Source organism: Oryctolagus cuniculus, chromosome 13 (assembly GCF_964237555.1).
Source record: "Oryctolagus cuniculus chromosome 13, mOryCun1.1, whole genome shotgun sequence".
NCBI lineage: Eukaryota > Metazoa > Chordata > Mammalia > Lagomorpha > Leporidae > Oryctolagus > Oryctolagus cuniculus.
This window is the reverse complement of record NC_091444.1, coordinates 28,652,545-28,673,064: the sequence shown is the minus strand read 5'-3', so window position 1 is coordinate 28,673,064 and position 20,520 is coordinate 28,652,545. Positions and strand designations below refer to the sequence as shown.

Here is a 20,520-nt window from a genome sequence, read left to right as displayed (position 1 = left end):
TTTTAAAGTTCTTGCCTTCCTGGCCAAACCTCTAGGGCTGTTGATGAGCCCTGTGCAGGAGGACAGGTCCATCCGATGTGAGGCCTGTTGTGAATGCCTGATTTGAAAGCTCATGGCTAAATTGAAAACTTACCCAGACGATACCTGTTCCAAATCTGCATAGCTTTGTTTACGTTCAGGATTTCTCTTCATCATGCTCTAGAATGTTCTTCCCATATGCTGGCATCTCGTCTGAGATACTTTTGGTTTTTCTATGGAGTATGTGTGTGGACACCCTGGGATTTTATACTTTATGACTCATTTAAGTCTCCCCATGAATGTAAGGATGGACTTTATTAAAACAGGATGACCCAAAGGTTAACGTGCTTTTGTTTGACCTCTTGCAGACAGCATCTTTCATGGGAATGAAGAAGCCTTGTATTGCAACTCTCACAACAGCCTGGACTTAAATTATTTAAATGGCACCGTCACCAATGGCAGCGTGTGTAGCGTTCACAGCATCAACTCCCTCAACTGCTCCCAGAGTTTCATCCAGGCTTCACCTGTCTCCTCCAACCTCAGCATCCCTGGGAGTGACATCATGCGAGCTGACTACATCCCCAGCCACCGGCACAGCGCCATCATTGTGCCGTCTTACAGGCCCACCCCCGATTATGAGACGGTCATGCGGCAGATGAAGAGGGGCATTGTGCACGCGGACAGCCAGAGCCAATCTCTGCGCAACCTCAACATCATCAACACCCACGCCTACAACCAGCAGGAGGACCTGGTGTACAGCCAGCCCGAGATGCGGGAGAGACACCCCTACACCATCCCATATGCGTTGCAGGGGGGTTATGGAAACAAACTCCTGGGTCCTAGTGACCCAGTGACCCCAAAAAGCAAGGCAGTGCCCAGCAAGCCGGGGGCCAGCGCCATCTCACACACGGTGAGCACCCCAGAGCTGGCCAACATGCAACTGCAAGGCAGCCACAACTACAGTGCGGCCCACATGCTCAAGAACTACCACTTCCGGCCGCCGCCCCCCTATCCTCGCCCCCGGCCCGCCACCAGCACCCCGGACCTGGCCAGCCATCGCCACAAGTATGTCAGTGGCAGCAGCCCAGACCTGGTGACCCGGAAGGTGCAGCTGTCGGTGAAGACCTTCCAGGAGGACAGCTCGCCAGTGGTGCATCAGTCCCTGCAGGAGGTGAGCGAGCCCCTCACGTCCACCAAGCACCATGGCGCAGTGAACAAACGCCACAGCCTGGAGGTGATGAACTGCATGGTGCGCGGCATGGAAGCCATGACGCTCAAATCGCTGCACATCCCCCTGGCCCGCCGCAACACCTTCCGCGAGCAGGGCCCGCCCGAGGAGCCCCCGCAGCTGCCCCAGTACCAGCACAAGAAGACACTCTCTGATGCCACCATGCTGATCCACAGCAGTGAGAGTGAGGAGGAGGAGGAGGCGCCCGAGCCCGTGGCGCAGATCCCCACACTCCGTGAGAAGATGGAGTACAGCGCGCAGCTGCAGGCTGCCTTGGCCCGCATCCCCAACAAGCCCCCGCCCGAGTACCCCGGGCCAAGGAAGAGCGTGAGCAACGGGGCGCTGAGGCCAGAGCCGGGCAGCCTCCCTCCGGCCGTCACCAGGGCCAGGCTGCTGAGACACGGGCCCGCCAAGGCCCTCAGCGTCTCCCGCGCCGACCAGCCCGCCACAGCCGGGGCCTCTCTGGGCCCGTCCATCTCCGAACCCGACCTGACCAGCGTGAAGGAGCGGGCCCGGAAGGAGCCTGTGAAGGAGAGACCTGTGTCCGAGATGTTTTCCCTGGAGGACAGCATTATAGAAAGAGAGATGATGATCAGGGTAAGCGTCTTCCTCTCTCTGGCACTTCCACCGTGGGGCTGCGGAGAGTTCGCAGTAGATGCATGTTTTGGGAAAGCGATGCAAGTGTTTCAAACATGTGGCTTCTGCACCAAAAGACGCTCAGCTTTTTGTCCCATCTTTGAAGTGCCTTGGTGCATATTTTAAGCCCTTGAAGAGCGTGCAAGGCTTGTTGAGTGGACGTGTAGTTTGTAAAGGGGTGGTGGGCATTAAACAGGTAGTATTTTATTTCACCGGACGTTGATTTCTGCCCTTTCAAGTAGACCTTCCCCTTTCATTCATGGCTTGCAGCACGTAATCTTGGTGCGAGGGGTTCTTACAGAGTTTTGGGGTTGTTGAGGTCCCCGCCTAGCCCAGCATTTTGCTCTTTGGGGCTCACACCCTAATTGAACTGCTGGCCGCCCCCCCCATCTCTTGGCATTTTGCTTTTTTAGGGGAAATGTACTTTTTCCTCCAATCAGCTTTTGAAAGAGCAGCTTCCCTACAGTATACGGCTCTCTGTATAGATCTTTATGTTGAGATAGCTCATCAGTGATGTCCAATGATATGGCTGGACTTACTTTCAGAGTTTCTTCCAAGAGATATTCAATTCAAGAACATTGTAGATATTGGATGTATAACTTGAAAGTTTACTATTGTATTTCAGTTCTCTGTCAGGTGTACTCTGTCCAGAGTTCACCCATGTACATGAGTGCACATGTACATTCACAGTTATTACCTTTGAAGATACATATTAGATGTTAACAGTCTTTCTTCTAAAAATGCGTGATCCAGGGGGTTGGTGTGTTTTCAGGCAACACACACAGAACAAAAAGTGGATCTGCATCTACTAACGAGAAACTTGTTGGATTGCAGTTGCTGCTTTTAAAAATCTCCATTGCTGCGTGTCCCCAAAATTTTCACTCTTAAAAAGTCATTTAATTATGCAGCTCAGACTGACTTTTGTTCATTGCAACTGCACGAAGAGGTCGCAGAGCCTGATTCAGGAGCACTCCAGAACAGTTGCAACTTGGCTTTGATGGAGTTCATTACACTCCCGATGTTTGTAGTCTTCCTCACTGCTCGCTGGGAATCCGTCTGAAAAGTAGGATCAGAGGCCAAGGTTTTCAGGAGGCCACGTTGCTGAGGTCAGAAATGGAATCCATAGCAACTCTGCGGCTTTAGAAAAACCTTAAGAACATTCTCAGTCTCGTAGTTTTGGCCATCATTGAGCAGTGCTGGTACAAGCAGAACTTTTTCCACTTTCTGCGGACCTAGAGGGAAATTGTGAACAATTACCTGCGTCTCTGGCACAGATAGCTTTTGGCTGGGAGGGAGTGAAGTGCGGGGGTGGGTGCCACTGTGGGAGAGCTTTCCTAGCCTGGAAAAAAGTAATTCATTTGTAGAAAGGGATTTTTCAACACTTCTTGGCCCCAGGCCTCTTAAAAGCAACATTAGCCTCAGGAACCTATTGGTCTGGCCAGCTTGATACTTAATGATGTCCACATGGTCCCATAACCTCATTTGGTCATGTTCATCTTCTTAAATAGCCTGTGGCCAAAATCATGGCATTTGTCCTTGCAGTATCAAAGGAGCAAGGGTTTTGCCACTGTTTTTTTTTTTCCCCTCCTCCCATATTCTGTTCCATTCCATCCATATGGATAATAGTGACTAACACACTCTACCATTAACTTTTAGTTCAGAAACATGGTTCTTCCCCACTGCTCTTACTTAATTTTCTCCAAGTCTGGAACTCAAGGACTGCTGTCCTCTGCTGGTGTCCAGACCTCAGAGGAGGAGACCAGGCAAGGCGGTGACCATGCCAGCGACTCTGATTCTCCATCCTTATTTTGGGATGCAGCAACTCAGCCCTGACCAAAGGAACAACTACACATCTCAGAGACTTCTCTGCCTTCCCCACCATGGGCAGCCTTTGTAGGCCTGATAGGGGTGGTTGAGAGGAGATGGCTACCGTGACCATCCTAAGGCCCTCTCTGTAAGGGAACAATGAGAAACCCTACACAAATGGAGACCAGCAAATGGAGCGGGTGGGGAACAGGTATGGTGAGTGGTTGGTGGTTTGGAGCTGCTTCCCTGCTGAGTGGATGCACCCAACCTGCTGCCTCTATGGCTTCTCCTTTGGCTCCCACTGCTGCCTGAACAGGCGTCAGAATCCAGACGAGTTCAGAGTTACCATTTTCTCTGTGGTCAAAGGCTAATAGGATGTGTAAAAGAGACATTGTTTGATTTATCACTGGGCTTTCAGTTTTCACCAGATAGATAGCAATTCTTTCCCAAGAGAAATACCAGTTACTGACTTTTTGTTTTGGGCCCCCTTGGGGTCACCTTCTAGTGCAAGTGGGGAGAAAGTAGAAAGACCTTTGAGAGGCCCTTGGGACCCTTTTTCAGGAACAGTTGATCTCTCAAAACTTCGGAGAGGATTGATAACATTCCCAGCTAAATAAAAAGGGGTGATGAGAAAAAATCCTCTTGCAAAAAAAAAACAGACTAATAAGCTCACGAGGACTCACACATTTAAATCTAGACTCCTCCCCAAGCTGGTGCCTGAGATTGAGAAGCGGAGGCCATACTGAAGGGTGGGTGTTGCACCTTCTGGCTGAACGCCACCCAGGTACTCTTCCCTTCCCTGTGGTTCACTTCCTTCGGAGGTGAGCAGGTGGCATTGTGGTGACGCTGACACACATTCGAGATTATAGTGCAGTCCCCTGCACTCACCGAGCAATCTGCCCACCCTCTGGGCTCTGCTAGCACCTTGGCTCCATCAGGACACCTGGGGAATGCACTCACAGATGATAGAATCTAGAGAAAATGTCCCTGAAGGCTTGAAGAGAAATGATAAGATGACCCCTTCACTTGGGACAGTCACATGACTGCCATGGTCTGCTTCAGTTTGAATCAAAATCTTACACTCTGTAAAAACTAACATGCTTCTGTTCTTCCCTTAAACCAACTTATTTTAAGGAAATGCTCCTAATGAGCCTGAAATGAGTGCAGAGGGCTTGGTTCTCGGCTCAGTTTCTGCAGCAGTGCATGGCACATCCAGTGCCCCAGCTCATCCTGTTGAGTCCAGGTGTGGGTGGGGATGGAGTACCACAAGCCACTGCCAGACGAGAACGTGAAAACTCCTCCCTCAGTGGCCTGCTCAGCCCCCACATCCAGGTCACCCCCCATGGCCATGTCCAGGGTTATCCTCCTATAGTTCTTATGAGCCACTGAGTCTATTTCTTTGCATCTACTGGGTGAAGCAGGCAGGGTAATCCTGAATGGAACAGCTCAGATGACCCCAACCTGGCTCCAGTGTCTTTCTGGGGAAAACAGCCTTGGCTGCCTCAGGGTCCAGAGAGTACCTATGGGAGAGCATCCTGAGTTCCAGCTGCTGGGGTTGGAAACACAGGGAGACTTTGCTCTGCAGGGCGAGTCTGCAGCACACAGGAGATTTTACGCATTGGGTAACATTCCGTCTCCCGTCTGCAAAAGTCCACCATTGGGACTGGATTGATTGATTCATTTAACTGTTTCTCTTTTCTTTGTCCTGTCTTCTTTCAGCCCTTTTCTTATAAAATATAGTTCACATGATGTGTGTGTGTGTGTGTGTGTGTGTGTTCTCTCTCTAACCACACACACACACACACACACACACAACCATGGCAGGGTATTTCTGTAGAGACCTTCCAACTTTATTTATTTCCTAATGAGTGAATTAATTAGAAATAAAACCTCAGCAGTCCTGTAGGAACTGGCTTCCTCGGGCACCGTGGGAATAATGGGAAGGCTGGGTTTGAATTTTCCCACCTAATGGTGATTGCATTCCTTGGCTGGGGAGTTACAGATTTGGGGAGATTAAAATGCATTCCAACCTTCCGCTGGTATTCTAAACAATGAGGACATGCCTTTTCTTGCCGCAAGAATCTAGAAAAGCAGAAGAGAGCAGGCCTGGAAGTGCAGAAGAGGCCGCTGATGTTGGCCGCCTTGAATGGACTCTCGGTCGCTCGCGTCTCAGGTCGGGAAGAGAGCCGAGCTGATGGCACGCGCGTTCCCATGGACGAGCGGGTAAGTGTTGGGCCCCGCAGACATATGACTCATTGTCTGTGGGCTTAGAATCCCAAGGCCCCCTCCTTGCCTAAGCATGCCGGCCCTTAGGTTTGTCTGATAAATTTATTTTTGAATTTGAGTCCAGGGAGCTCTGGTCTGTGTCATTTTACATTGATCCTGTCTGAAATCTAATGTTTCTTTGTTCAAATCTTCCCACTTTCTCAAGCTGCCTAAAAAGACCAGCCCCATCACAGACTGTCTGGTATTGATTACGTCACTCAGTTTCTTTGGACCTGTTAATATTTTTGTAAAATGAGAAAGTTAAACAATTGCTGTGGCTCTCCATTTTTCTGATTTCTGTAAATGGTTACCACTTCCATTTCTTCAAAAGTGATTTTTTAGGGGGGCTGGTGCTGTGGTGCAGCAGGTTAGGCTGCCACCTACACTGCTGGCATCCTGTATGGGTGCCAGTTCAAGTCCCAGCTGCTCCCATTCTGATCCAGCTACCTGCTAATGTGCCTAGGCCAAGTGCTTGGACCCCTGCAGCCACATGGGAAACCAGGAAGAAGCTCCTGGCTTCTGGCTTCAGCTTGGCACAGCCCCAGCCTTTGCAGCCATTTGAGGAGTGAATCAGAGGATGGAAGATCTCTCCTTCTCTCCTCTCCATCTTCTCTCCATCTCTCCTTCTCTCTCTCTCTCTCTAACTCTGCCTTTCAAATAAAAAATAAAGTGATCATTTTATCTAAAACATTTATAGGATTCGTTTAATATGCCATCCTCCCATTTATATGGCTATAGAATGTGGCTGATTTATGATTGTTAGAATATATTGTGAGCACTTTGGTTTTGGAAAGCAAAAAGAGGGTGCATGGTAGAGTTTTTAGGGGTGAAGGGAGATGCTCCTTCAGTTCCTGTGATTGCTGTCAGAAGGCTAAGAGACAAGTGGTAGTAATTATTTCAGAAGATCACTTGTAACATCAGGACGTTAGAGTTCCACCAGTGTGCATCCAGTAGTAGAATGAAGGGACTTCAGTTAATACCACATTCTTGTATCTAGTAGTTTAGCCAGGGAGGGAAATAAAAAGAGGAGGGGATGTAATCCCCAGAGCTGTAGACTCTGGACCAGTACCGACATAACATTCAGCTCAGTGACAACACGCGACTGAGCGTGTAAGTAGAGAAAACGGTGTTTGGGTAATTAACAGTCTCCTTATCGTCAGGTCTTTACACAGAGGCATCAGCAGCAAAAATGCTGGCTTTGAATTTCCAGTCCTGCTGGTTGTCGATTTATTCTATTTTCCCTGTAAGTGAGACAGGAAATGACTGTCAGGCAACAGAAACCAGCAACATGGTTGATAATGAGACTGGGGATTTAGTCACATATTACCCTTCTTGAAGTCGCGTATCATCATTGTCACTGTAGACACGTGAAGAGAGCGGGTGGTTTGGAGTTTGGGATAATTTAGAGAGCCGAAGATTGATTTCTGTTGCAGTTCAGAACCCTGAAGAAGAAGCTGGAAGAGGGCATGGTGTTCACAGAATACGAGCAGATTCCAAAGAAGAAAGCGAACGGCGTGTTCAGCACGGCCACCCTGCCGGAGAACGCCGAGCGCAGCCGCATCCGCGAAGTCGTACCCTACGAGGAGAACCGCGTAGAGCTGATACCCACCAAAGAAAACAACACCGGTTACATTAATGCCTCCCATATCAAGGTAGGAAGCTTGTTCAGGGCCACGGGGTTAAAGGTAAGTGCAGGGAGAGACCTTGCAGGGGCGGGGCTGTGCCTCTTGGCTCTTCCAGGCCTGTCTGTAGTTGAGTGAGTGTGAGCTCCTCTGCCTTCCTTGGGCCTGGGAAGGGCCTGGTGATCTTGAAGAGAAGGAAGGCTAGCAGCCTCAGGGGAACCTCAGCGGGGCTGCTTCTGTGCTGTTCCAGGGGTTAGCCCTTCCTTGCTCACTGTGGGCTATAACTCGCAGAGCAACTGTGGCCTGCCCTCTTCATTTGTAAAAGTTACAGGTGTTGTTTTACTGTCGTGAAAGTTTTTTTTTTTCTTTAAGATTTTATTTATTTATTTGAGAGGTAGAGTTGCAGTTACAGAGAGAGAGAGAGAAAAGTCTTCCATCCTCTGGTTCATTCCCCATTGGCCACAAAGGAACCAATCCAAAGCCAGGAGCCAGGAACTTCCTCCAGGTCTGCTACACGGGTTAAGGGGCCAAAGGACTTGGGCCATCTTCTGCTGCTTTCCCAGGCCTCAGCAGAGAGCTGGATTGGAAGAGGAGCAGCCAGGACTAGAACCCCTGCCCATATGGGATGCCAGCGCCACAGGCAGAGGATTAACCTAGTGCATCACAGCGCCAGCCCCTGTGGAAGTGTTTATCCTGTGCAGTAGCAGCAGAAATGATCAGTTCTCCTTTGTAATACTACAGCTTATTCATCCTATAGCTGAAGCCCCAGTTTTTAAATAATATTTAGGAGAGTGGATTAATCTACATATAAACCATAAAAATATCGTTGATACCAAATTTTGCAAGATTTGCCATATTAATCAACAAGTTAGTGGTGTTAACTTTTTGTTAATGCTTTCGAGTCCTTCAAACCTTCAAATCTCTATATTCACAACTTATGTCAACTTGAGTTGGAATTTTTTTTTAAGATTTATTTTTATTTGAAAGGCAGAGCTAGAGAGAGAGAGAGAGATCCCATCTGTTGGTACACTCCCCAGAAGGTCATAATGGCCAGGGCTGGGCCAGGCTGAAGCAGAAGCCTGGAACTCCATCTGGGTCTCCCACATGGGTTCAGGGGTCCAAGGAGCACGGGCCATCTTCCACTACTTTCCCAGGTGCGTGACCAGAGAACAGGATTGGAAGCGAAGCAGCCAGAACACCAGGTGGCACCCATATGAGGTGCTAGCATTATAAGCAGTGGCTTAACCCACTGTGCCACAATGCTGGCCCAAGAGTTAGTTTAGAGTTACGAACATATATGCAAATATACAATAGCTTAACCCTCCAATAACAAAACCAATTTACAGACCATGTTTTTGCCAGGGGCCTTTTGGATGTTTACGACATTATTTGCAGCCATACAGAATTATCAGCTGAAAAATTAGCCTGATATAGATTTATTGAATTTTGAGTCACGCCTGTGGTTGCCTTGGCAGGAGACCAAATGATCTCCTTACATGGCCCGAAGGCTTGACGTTCTCCACCCCTGCTTAAACATGTCTGCGCTTGCTCTGAACTCAAAATTGGGAGAATTTCTCATACTAATGGTCAAGCACTTGCTGCAGGAAGTTTTAAAGCAACACACTTTGCATTGATAGTCCATTGTGCTCCATAGTCTTAAAAAGCTGATTCTGGCATAGTCCAGAATCATTTCCTCTCCTCGTTGGACTTTTTAGTTGCAGCAGAATTGTTCGTAGCTTCTTCTGAGCCTCTAAAGCACACTTAGGTAGGAGGCTCGTGCGCCAATTCTAACCAGTTTCCATGCAGAATGTACAAAGTTCAAGGGTACCTCAGAAAGTGTGCTGAAAATGCATGTCATGAAAAAACTATGCGTGGATTTCAACATTGTTTTGCCTTCAGATGAACTTATTTTTAATTTCATTTCCCATTAACTTTGTGAAGAACCCACACATAACATAGTTTTGTGTAGTGCTTCTCTACACAAAACAAAAAGGAGCATACTTGGGGGGATATATTTTTAAGTAATATAAAGTACTATCAAAACAAATATGCAGTTCCAGCTATTGGGATTGGACGTGGGATGCAATGGGTTAAGCTGCCACTTAGACCCTCCACATCTTATATTGGGGTGCAGGGTTCAAGGCCTGGCTACTCTGTGCTTTCAGTCCAGCTGCCCACTAATGCACCTGGGAGGCAGTGAATGATGGCTCAGTTCCTGGGCCCCTGCTGCCCAGGGAGATCCAAGTGGAGTTCCTGCTCCAGGCTTCAGCTTGGCCCATCCCCGGCTGTTGCAGGCATTTGAGGAGTAAACCAATGGGTAGAAGATCTCTCTTCTCTCTCTCTTTTCCTTTCTCCCTCTCTCTGCCTGTCACTTTGATTTTCAAAAACAAAGATCAAATGCCAGATAATATTGCTCATTTTTATAGTTAGGTCTGTCTACTTATTTATTTATTTATTTGAAGACCAGAGTTACGGAGAGAGGGAGAGGGAGAGGGAGATCTTTCCACTCATTCACTCTCCAGATGGCCATAATGGCCAGAACTGGGCCAAGCAGAAGCCAGGAGCCAGGAGCTTCATTCGGGTCTCTCATGTGGGTAGCAGGGACCCAAACACTCGGGCCATCTTCCATTGCTTTTCCCAGGCCATTAGCAGGGAGCTGGATTGGAAGTGGAACAGCCAATACACGAACCAGTGCCCATTTGGGATGCCGACATCGCAGACATTGGCTTAGCCCACTGTGCCACAACACCAGCCCCTACACTCTTATTTTTGATAGTGAACATTAGCAGTTTTAAAAAATGGGGCTCATGTTGTAGCACAGTGGATTAAGTTGCTGCCTGCACCATGGGCATCCTATATGGGTGTGGGTTCAAGTCCCACCTGCTCCATTTACGACCCAGCTCCCTGCTAATGCACCTAGGAAGCAATGGAGGATGGCCCAAGTACTTGGTCCCCTGCCATCCATGTAGGAGAGCTAGATAGATTTCCAGGCTTCTGGCTCTGGTTTGGCCCAGCCCCAGCTGTTGTGCTCATTTGGGGAGTGAAACAGCAGATGGAAGGTACCTGTGTGTGTGTGTGTGTGTGTGTGTGTGTGTATCTCCCTCTGTCTCTTCAGTTCTGCCTTTCAAATACAACAAATTAAAAAAATAAATAAAAAGTGAGCCCTAGAAAATTGTTCAGTACATTGGCAGTCATGAGTTTCAATGGGCTTAGGTTAGATTATGAAATAATAACCAAAATAATGTGCTCAAACAAAGATGGGAATCACACAGCTGCTTCTTGACAGAGTGTCTGTGACAGTCTTGCATAGCAATATTGGTATATTTTCTTCTTTTGGCTAAATCTCTTCCACCGTTTTCCATCTGCTCTCTGGAAAAAGCTGTCACTCGGCATAAACTGTGCCCATTGGGTATTGTTAACCAAGGAACATTCTCTTCTTCCGTATTCTCTGAGCCCCATATTTCATCTTGTGGATCTGGGTTAGACATGGGTGCATTTAATAGACCCACGGAGCTTACAAGAACTTGTCCTTGTGTTTTGGAATAGGGTTGCGGTTTTGCCAGTATTCTCTCCCCTGAGTTCCAAGAAGCCGTTAACACAGAGCAGAGATTTGTTTGCTGCAGAGGTGGAGTCACATCTGTGAAACCTACCTCAGTAGCACTGTTGTTGGGTTTTTAATGCCCTCCTGCCAGTACTTGGAATACGCAGCAAGGCCCCAGGCAGCAGCGTGCTCTGGAAGTATTTATGGTTTCTATATGTTGGGTGCCAGAGAAGCTAATGTTTAAAATCACAATTCCACAGAGAAACCAGACTCCCAGCCAGTGACTGTATGAATGTTTCCTCCCACCAGGACGTGGAAAATGGATTTCTCTTGCCAGCTTTGACCTAAAAGTGTCTTGTGTAGTGAGACAATAACTGACATTGTATGTGTTTGAATCAAGTTGGTATGTAGTTGCATAAAATAAATGAGGAGAAAAGTTTCAGACAATGATCACTTCATTGCTCCTGGATCTCTCTCAAGCTCTGCTTTGCATGGAGGGGAAAGGAGGCCTTGCTTTGCAATATTGTGGCTTGGAAATGGAGGGGTGAATCAAAAATATTGCTCCAAAGGCCACAATTTTACCTTGACCTTCAACATACTTTGGGCAGCATTTCTTCTTTAAGATTCTCTGCAGCTGATGTTTCTAGCAGCCACATCATCTTCCCATGCTTGCTCTGAGTTCCAATAGGATAATAATGTTATCCAGAATTATCTGATAACACTGTAGTTCATTTGGATGCTGTAGTACTACCCTTGGTGACGTTACTGATGAGATACTATGCAGTGTTGACAAGTGCATTCCAAACATCCCTGCTATACGTGTCACCACAAAGCAGTGGTGACAGTGGAGGTTTGTGACTTGGTTCCTGTCAGGTCAGCAAGAGAAAGGTATTATTCCTAAAGGGTTGTTAATTCATGGTAGATTTTTTTCGTTAAGAGGATACCATGGAGCACTGTTTTTCAAAGTGTGGATTACAACACTGGGTCGTGGTTGGTCATGATTGTGTGTACATGTGCATGTGTGCTTTATAAAATAGACGAAGGTAAAAAATGCAAAGTATTAGCTCATTGTATATAGTAAGCATAACTTGTTTCTTTAACAAATTAACCCATTAAGGTGTGCACATACATGTTTATATACTATTATGTGTGTGTATATATATATTTGCATATATACATGTAGAGACAGAAATGTATGTATTTTTAAGGAATTATTTATTTATTTGAAAACAAAGAAACAGAGAGGGAGGGACAGACACACAGAGATAGCTTCTGTCTGCTGGTTCACTCCCTGGGGTTAGGCCAGTCTGAAGCCAGGAGCCTGGAGCTCCATCTGGGTCTCCCTGTGAGTTCAGGGACCCAAGGAGTTGGGTCATCTTCCACTGCTTTCCCAGACACGTTAACAGAGAGCTGGATCAGAAGTGGAGCAGCTGGGACAAGAACTGGCTCCCATATAGAATGCCAGCATCCCAGGCAGTCGCTTGATCTGCTGCCCACAGCACCAGCCCCAGTGTGTGTATTTTTAATGTGTACTGGTTTGCACATACTGTGAGTTGCAGACAAAAAAAGGTCAGGCAAGTGTTTTAATAGAGTTGAGTGACTGTGTCACCAGCTGTCTGTGTTCCCAGGGTTTTTTTTTTTTTTCTTTTTTCATAAATGCATTAATCCAGTTGACCTAAAATACATTACCCAAGGTCTGAAGGTGGCTACAGGTGGCCATGTGGTCAGCAGGTAACTCTGTCCTAGACTTGGGGTTTGTTGACCGATGCTCCTTGATTTCCAGGTGGTGATTGGCGGGGCACAATGGCACTACCTCGCCACTCAGGGGCCCCTGCCTCACACGTGCCACGATTTCTGGCAGATGGTGTGGGAGCAGGGCGTGAATGTGATCGCCATGGTCACTGCAGAAGAGGTAAGGAGGATGGCCCACCCAGCGCCCTTCTCGTGGGGGTGGGGGTGGCCAGCAGAAGGCCTGGTGCCAGTGACGTTGTTGTCCCCTTCTTTCAGCAGCTGTGGCTCGGCAAAGCTTCTGTCTTGTCTTCTTCCTGCCACGTAGTTTTTTGGGGTTTTTTTCCTACCAGTGATAATTTTGTGGTGGCCTTTTCTCCTCCCATTTTCATCCAGCTTTCAACTCTTTTCTTTGGATTTTCATGCATTAAAATGAAAACAACACAAAACCCAAAGCAACCAAACTGGAGAGCAGTCAGCTGACTGCGTGTCAGACAAAGCGCTGATCCTTCGCTGGAATCTGAGCACCTCGGCCGCTCCGGGGAGATCAGCATCTGCGCCCAGCCTGGGCCCCGCCAGCCCCACATGGCCTCTTGCTGATCAGCTGGAAAGAGACCAAGCTGCCATCCCTGGAGAAGTCTCTCCATGATGGGAAGAGGAAAAAAATGTTTTTTTCTTCCTCTGCCAAGCCAAACACAGTTTTTCTGTTGTAACTAGAGAGTTCTGTGTGGTGTTAGACAAGCTGGCACATACCACTGCTTGATCCACTTAGCTCTCAGCTTGCTGTCTTTGGGGAAGAAGTATTGTGTTTCTCCCCTTTTCATATTCTCAGAAAAAAAATTTAGCACTTCCTTTGGTTACTCTCATGAATTTCCAATTTGTATTTTTTAAATCATTTAAGGGACTACCTTCACGCACATTTTCACAGCATCTGTGGTATTGCAATATTTTAAAGGCATCAGAAATAGAATTTCTCCAACTACTGTTTCCGAACACCTTCCATTAGAAGATGGTCTCTAGGTCTTGCCTTTTTTAAGATTTATTTATTTACTTGAAAGGCAGAGTTAGAGAGGAAGAGATACTTAGTCTCTAGGTCTTTAAAATCACCTGTACTTCTCTGGGCCGACTTTACTTTTTGCACCAGAGAGAGAGGTCATCTCTGGACTCGATTTACCACGTTACAGTGTTGCATCGCTACAAGGGATGCATTCATCTAAATGTAAGGAACCCCCTGGGCTTAACTCAGGGGCACAACAGACAGCAAAGTAAGAACCATCCTTGTCCCTATGGGGCTTAAGTCCCAGTGGGAGGAGCAATAAAGAGTGAACAAGTGGAGGAAGTTCAGAGTAGTCCGTGCTATGCAAAAAACAGGGCTAGGCGTTGGGGAGGAGTGACCGGAGGCCAGGGCTGGAGGGCACTTCAGGACAGGTGAGCAGCCAAGGCTCCCCTGAAAAGGAAGCGTGGAGGGAAGACCTGAGTGACGATTGAAGGCAGTCTTGTCAAGACGAAGCAGAGTCTTGTGATCTGTGGGACAGCCAGAGACTTAAGAGTCTGAAAATCCAGAACTGATACAAACACTCCACATCAATGTAAATTTAAGGTTTCAGGTGCAACTGCTTCCACAGTATTTGTAAATAACAAAGGAAGAGGTGCTCTAACTTAGGGAGATTCAATTAAACCAAATAAATCTAGGCAAGATTATTTATATCCCTGAAAAACATGCTGCTTTACAAGTAGATTCCTCCGGATAGTCCACACCTACCCGCACAGCCCTGGGTGCTCGGCGTGATGCCTCCCCTGTCTCCCCCTGCTCCCTGCCCTGCTTCTCCTCCGTGGGCTCCATCCCCCATGCCAGTGATTTAGCAACTGTGCAGAACTCGAAAATAGACCTTCTGTAAATGGTTGAGAATGCCTAACCCCAGAAAACATTATAAAATTAGGGGAGATAGAATGGTGATGTAACCAACTGTTCTTTTAGTTGTTGGTTGAATTAAAACAAATTGGTCAGGTGGAAAAAGCGTAAGGGTGGCGCTGGATGCTGGAGGCGGTGTCAGCCAGCAGTGTGGCGTAATAGCAAGAAGCCTGGGCTGAACCAGAAATGAGAAGTGTGGCCTCGGATGGTTACTAGCATCTGGTACTCCCCTGCTTAAAACCTTTGGATGGCTTCCCACTGCCCCTGGAGTGACATCCAACCCCCTTCCATGGATCGGGAGGCCTGTGGTCCTGCCGTCCTGCCTCTTCCCCTCTCACCTGCACTACTCCAGCACCCTGAAGGCCTTCCTGTTCTTAGCTTGTACCTGCCTCTGGACTCTGCACTTGCTCTCCTCTTTAACATTCACCTTACCATGTGAATCTTAAATTTTCCATTGTTGTAACTATCAATAAGAATTAGTATTGGTCTCAACTAAGATGCATAGGATCTGCCCTACAGTAGACAGTGCATAGTACTACTGAGTTAATGATTTAGAAACTATTTGCGTTTTCTTCTGTGCTTAGATTTAATATTAAGAGCATCCCCTGACTGACTTCCAATTTTGCTTTTGCGTGTGATTTAGGAGGGTGGACGAACGAAGAGCCACCGATACTGGCCCAAACTGGGTTCCAAGCACAGCTCTGCCACCTATGGCAAGTTCAAGGTCACCACGAAGTTCCGGACAGATTCTGGTTGCTATGCAACCACAGGCTTGAAGGTCAAGCACCTTTTGTCGGGGCAGGAAAGGACAGTGTGGCATTTGCAGTACACTGACTGGCCAGATCACGGCTGCCCAGAGGATGTCCAAGGATTTTTGTGTAAGTTCTCTTCCAGTCTGTGCTTTACCAACTGCATCAGTGGTCTACCAGTTGCAGATGAAATGGACAAAGGGTATGCTTTCTTAAGTGATAAAATATTGCTACATAGAAGTGTACATCCCCTCATTATTACGTGGGAGAGAAGAATAATGTCATTTATGATATTCTGTTTACCTATTGTGCAAATAAGCTAATACTATGATAAACTAATTCATTTTACATTGATATAGACCTTTAGTTACTCATTAATAACAGTTCTGATATGGGCTACAACATGAATGAACTTTGAAGATGTTACACAAAAGGATAAATATTATCTGATTCCTCTTATATGAGGTACCTAGAACTGGGAAATTCATGGAGACAAAAAGTTGAGTAGGGATTACCGGGGGGTAGGAGGAAAAGGGGTCTAGGGAATTACTGTTTTGTGGTTACAGTTTGTGGTTGGGACAGTTAGAATGTTCTAGAAATGGATAGTGGTGATGTTGCATGACATCGTGACCATACTTAATGGCAGTAAATGGAATGCTTAAAATGGTGAATTTTCATATTAAAGTTTTATGTCTTTTATCACCATTAAGAATCACAGAGAAAGAAAAGAAACAGTATTTTTTATTTCTCATGAGGGCTTGCATCTCAAAGCCCTGTATTTCCCAGCAGCAGTAAATCCTGGTCAGTACCTTTCATACAGGTTGTTAAGATACTAGGAATCACTGAGATCCGCTTGTGGGTTCTGGAACTGAAATTTGCCCCAGGAAGACTAGTGTATTAATTGACATGCATTTTCCGGGGTAGGGTTATTTTAGAAACTGACTCACCAGACTATACAGTAAGTTATGTGAAAGGCCAGAGGCTGAGTGTATGCTCTCTCTGCCAGGTACTGGGTCAGGCTCTGAGAAAGAGAGAGCAAGCTGAGTCCATAGTTTTTGTTTTTTTAAAAATATTTATTTATTTGAAAAGCAGAGTTACAGAAAGAGAGAGAGAGAGAGAGAGAGAGAGAGAGAGAGAGAGAGAGAGGTCTTCCACCTGCTGGTTCACTCCCCAGATGGCCACAATGGCCGGAGGTGGGCCAATCTGTGCATAGAGCAGGATTGGAAGAGGAGCAGCCTGGACTCAAACCAGCACCCATATGGGATGCCAGCACTGCAGGCAGCGGCTTTACCTGCTACATCACAGTGCTGGCCCCTGCAGTGTTCGTTCTAAGGGCTTCACAGTCTAGTGAGGAACATTGGAGTGAAAGGTGTCTGCCATGCGCTTCTCTGTGGCAGCCCCTTGCTTCCCGCATGCTCACCGAGACGTGTCCTGCATGGGGAGACAGGGCTTCCTTTCTTCCCCATCTGGAAAGTCGGTCCTGATGCTCTGCAGATCTGCACCTGCCATGCTGGAAGAGCTGTGACCACCACGAAGAGACCGTTGTCCTGATGTTGAATCTTGTCAAACCTTGATTTCATTTTAGAATTCATTAGAATGGGAAGTGGGGTGGAATGATGAGGGAGAAAATAGATTTTCAAGACTCAAAAATACCAATGTATAGGTTCCAACAGAGAGAGTCTGATGCATACTTCTGCGTTGACACAAGGATTTTCGTTTCCCGTTAGAGCAGTGATGGTCCCTGAGATTTGAACACTGGAAGGTAGGGAATGGCAAAGCCATTGGAATCAAAGGGTCTGGTGAGAGCCAGAGAAGGCTTGTGATTTGCCTGAGGCCGAATGGCCAGTTATCTATTGCTCTAATAAGGAGAGCAGTGTCTGTCTTTCCTTTCACGTAATCTTCCACTGATCAATTAATTAAAGTTTTCTCCTACAGGAAATAATAGAGCTAGATTGGTTTGATGAGTGGCTAAGCACTCTGATGAAAGATAGAGCTTATAAAGTGGTTAAAAGTTGAGCATACAAAATGGTTAAAAGTAGTCAAATCTTTTTAAATCAGCACCAGTTTAAGTAAAGGTAATCTAAATTGCTGAAAAATATAGAGGATATTTTTAAAGAGTGTAATTTCATGTACTAAATTGCATTTCTAAGAAACTCAAGTGTGCTGTGCAGGGCCTTGGAAGTGCTGGCTCTCCATTTCTTCTGCGTCTTCAACGACACTGCCTGGTTGCAGAGTACCTACACCACGCTGTTGACTGCTCTCCAGAGCGCTTCAGTGAGTGACAGGCTAAGGAACTCAGCTAAATGATTGATGGAAGAAGCTTCCATTGAATCCAGTTTCTCTGCATTTTGTGAATAGCTCCATTTGAAAGTGGCATCTGCTCTCTTGTCCAACATCTCTTATTTTTCTTAAATTTAGCTCTTGTATGTGAACATTGCCTTTTGTCCGGCAGTACACTCAGTTGCCCAATACCTTTTCCCTGTGCAGAAAAATTGTAAAGAATTCAGCTCGTGTTGGTGTCTAACAGCAACTCTTGGCTCATGGTTCTTCTCTCTCTTTTTGTTTTAATTCATTTTACAGTACTGCTCTTCATAGCACTACCAAATTCCATTTGTAATTCCATTTTTCCCACAAACTTTTTGAAGTCAGCACATTTAGGTTTTTCTTTAGTAATTTTTCCTTATTTTATTCCAGAGAGAAAGACAGGGAAAGAAGTTGGAAGAGAAATGGAAGGGGTTGAGGGTGAGAGAGAGAGGGAGAGAGAATGAATAAGAATGAGAATGAATTTCCCGTACCTACTGGTTCACTCCCCAAATGGCCACAGTGAGCAGGCTGGACAGGCTGAAGATAACAGCCAGGAACTCAGTCCAGGTCTCTCAGATAAGCAGCAAGGACCCAGGTACTCGAGCTAACAGTTGCTACCTCCCAGGATGCTCACTAACAGGAATCTGGAATCAGGAGCAGAGCTGGCACTCGGACTGTAGGGACTTGATATTGGATATGGGCGTCCCAAGTGGTATCTTAACCACTATGCCAAACACCTGCCCTCAGGTTCTTATTTAATTGTGTGAAGATGCTTTTAAATTACATTTTCTCGTCAGCAATTTATTGTCTTACTGTCTTATTTACACGGCTGCATCAGGATCTGATTTTCTGAGTATGAAAAACCTTTAAACCTCTTTGTCCCCTGACCTACTACAAAATGTAAATTACTGATTTTCCTGGTTTTTGGACTGAGGAGTACATTTATATACTTTTTCCAAGACAGTGAGAAAAGTCATGAAGTCTCGTATGACTGATTGCTTTTTTCCTTGGGCCCCTATGTGGCCCTCCTGGGTTAGGCAGATGTTGGAGGGGGCATGCAGGCCGCGGCCCCCCACCCCAATGCACATCTGCCTCGGAAAACAAGGCTCGCTTAGGCCACTTGTGACCCCCTGGAAGCCATGCTGAAAACCAGTCTCCCCAAAGTCTACTTAAAAATCTGAACGTGAAGTCAGGCCTCTGCTGACATTCACGCATTCGGTGAGGGGAAGAAGAGGGGCAGATGGGCGCACTCTCCCCACCAGAAATTGGCTCTGACAGGCGGACGTTTCAAGGGGACTTAGCTGGTGTGCCGATCCCAGCCTGTTAATAGTAGGAACTGCTGTAAGTAATGTCTAGAATCATCTGCTTGGGGGACTTGGGGATTTGCAGAGGGGAAAACAGAATTTAATTTTTAAAAAAGAACTATTTAATTTAAAGAGCAGATTCTCCCACGGACTAATTGACTCCCAGCTGGTCCTTTCTGGATCCAGTACTGTACAGTGGGTACCAGCCAAATAATTAGAGTCTTATAAGAACTGTAAATTATTGTCACTTTGAGAAGATTCACCGTCGCTCTCTGCCACTACACACACACACACACACACACACACACACCACCCGCGCGCGTATGCAAAGCCACATAGACTCTGGTGACAAGATTTGCGTTTTGTCCTGCAGCCTACTTGGAGGAGATCCAGTCGGTCCGTCGCCATACCAACAGCATGCTGGAAGGCACCAAGAACCGGCACCCACCCATTGTTGTCCACTGCAGTGCCGGGGTAGGGAGGACCGGCGTGGTCATTCTCTCGGAACTGATGATCTACTGCCTGGAGCACAATGAAGTGAGTCACTGTGAACTGCTCTGTGTGTTCTCTACTTCAGGGTTAAAATCTTACCCCACGGCCACACCTGCGCCCATGCCCTTTCATGGTCAGTGGTTCACTTCCGCTCTCCTGACCGCACTGCCCGAGACCCACAGCTCCTAGTTTGACCCTGTCCTTTATCAGCTTCCTTATCTCTGACCTCCCCCTGCCCTGTGTGGATGCTCAGATAACATAAAAGAGAAACAGACTGTGAAATCGGAAATATTTTACAAACAAGAGCTCTGGTTAGCATCTACTTTCAGAAAAATCTGTGATACCTGGCGACAGTCTGGTTTTACTGTGGGTCACTTGCCACGGTGAGTTATTTGGTAGCATATAGTTTAGATGCATCCTTCATTTGAACAGTGTGTTTTGGTGTAAATCCTATGTGAAAATATGTCTTCTTGGAAGATGGTTTTGATTGTTCAGAGTGAGGTTTTTATTCCAAGGGGTTTGTCTGCACTTGTGTAGGCTGGCAGGTGCATGGTGTAGCAGAGCAGGCAAGTCTGAGCATGCGCATATCCGTAGGGCTGAAGGCCCCAGCTCCTGTCCCTGGGGAAGCAGGCTGCTGCTCCGTGTGCACCCACAAAGTGCGTGGAGTTCCTGCCCTGCTGTGGCTCGGGAATTCCTCAGAGAGCCTCGCAGTCTGCTACAGGGGAGAGAAGCAACAATCAAAGGCGAAGGAGCTGTTCCTCTGCCTTTTGTTTACATGGGGCTGTGCAGTGATCAAGGAGCTTCCAGCTGTGTCTCCCTCCCTGGTCCTCATCTCTGCCATGCAGAAGAGCTATGCCGGGTCGCAGGAACAGGCCCAGGCGTAGTGCTGTGACTTGTCTAGTGCTCAATGGCTCT

General features: G+C 46.9%; 1 protein-coding gene across 3 annotated transcripts in view; it reads left to right on the top strand.

Moving 5' to 3' along the window:
• PTPN14 (protein tyrosine phosphatase non-receptor type 14) overlaps positions 1 to 20,520 on the top strand; it is a 195,748-nt gene that overhangs the window by 163,222 nt on the left and 12,006 nt on the right. For all 3 annotated transcript variants that reach the window (XM_002717512.5, XM_070055315.1, XM_051820557.2), the window contains exons 13-18: positions 387 to 1,843; positions 5,768 to 5,911; positions 7,387 to 7,605; positions 12,900 to 13,028; positions 15,400 to 15,634; positions 19,487 to 19,650. In XM_002717512.5, coding sequence (XP_002717558.3) covers positions 387 to 1,843; positions 5,768 to 5,911; positions 7,387 to 7,605; positions 12,900 to 13,028; positions 15,400 to 15,634; positions 19,487 to 19,650 — 2,348 coding nt within the window. The remainder of the gene's footprint in view (positions 1 to 386; positions 1,844 to 5,767; positions 5,912 to 7,386; positions 7,606 to 12,899; positions 13,029 to 15,399; positions 15,635 to 19,486; positions 19,651 to 20,520) is intronic.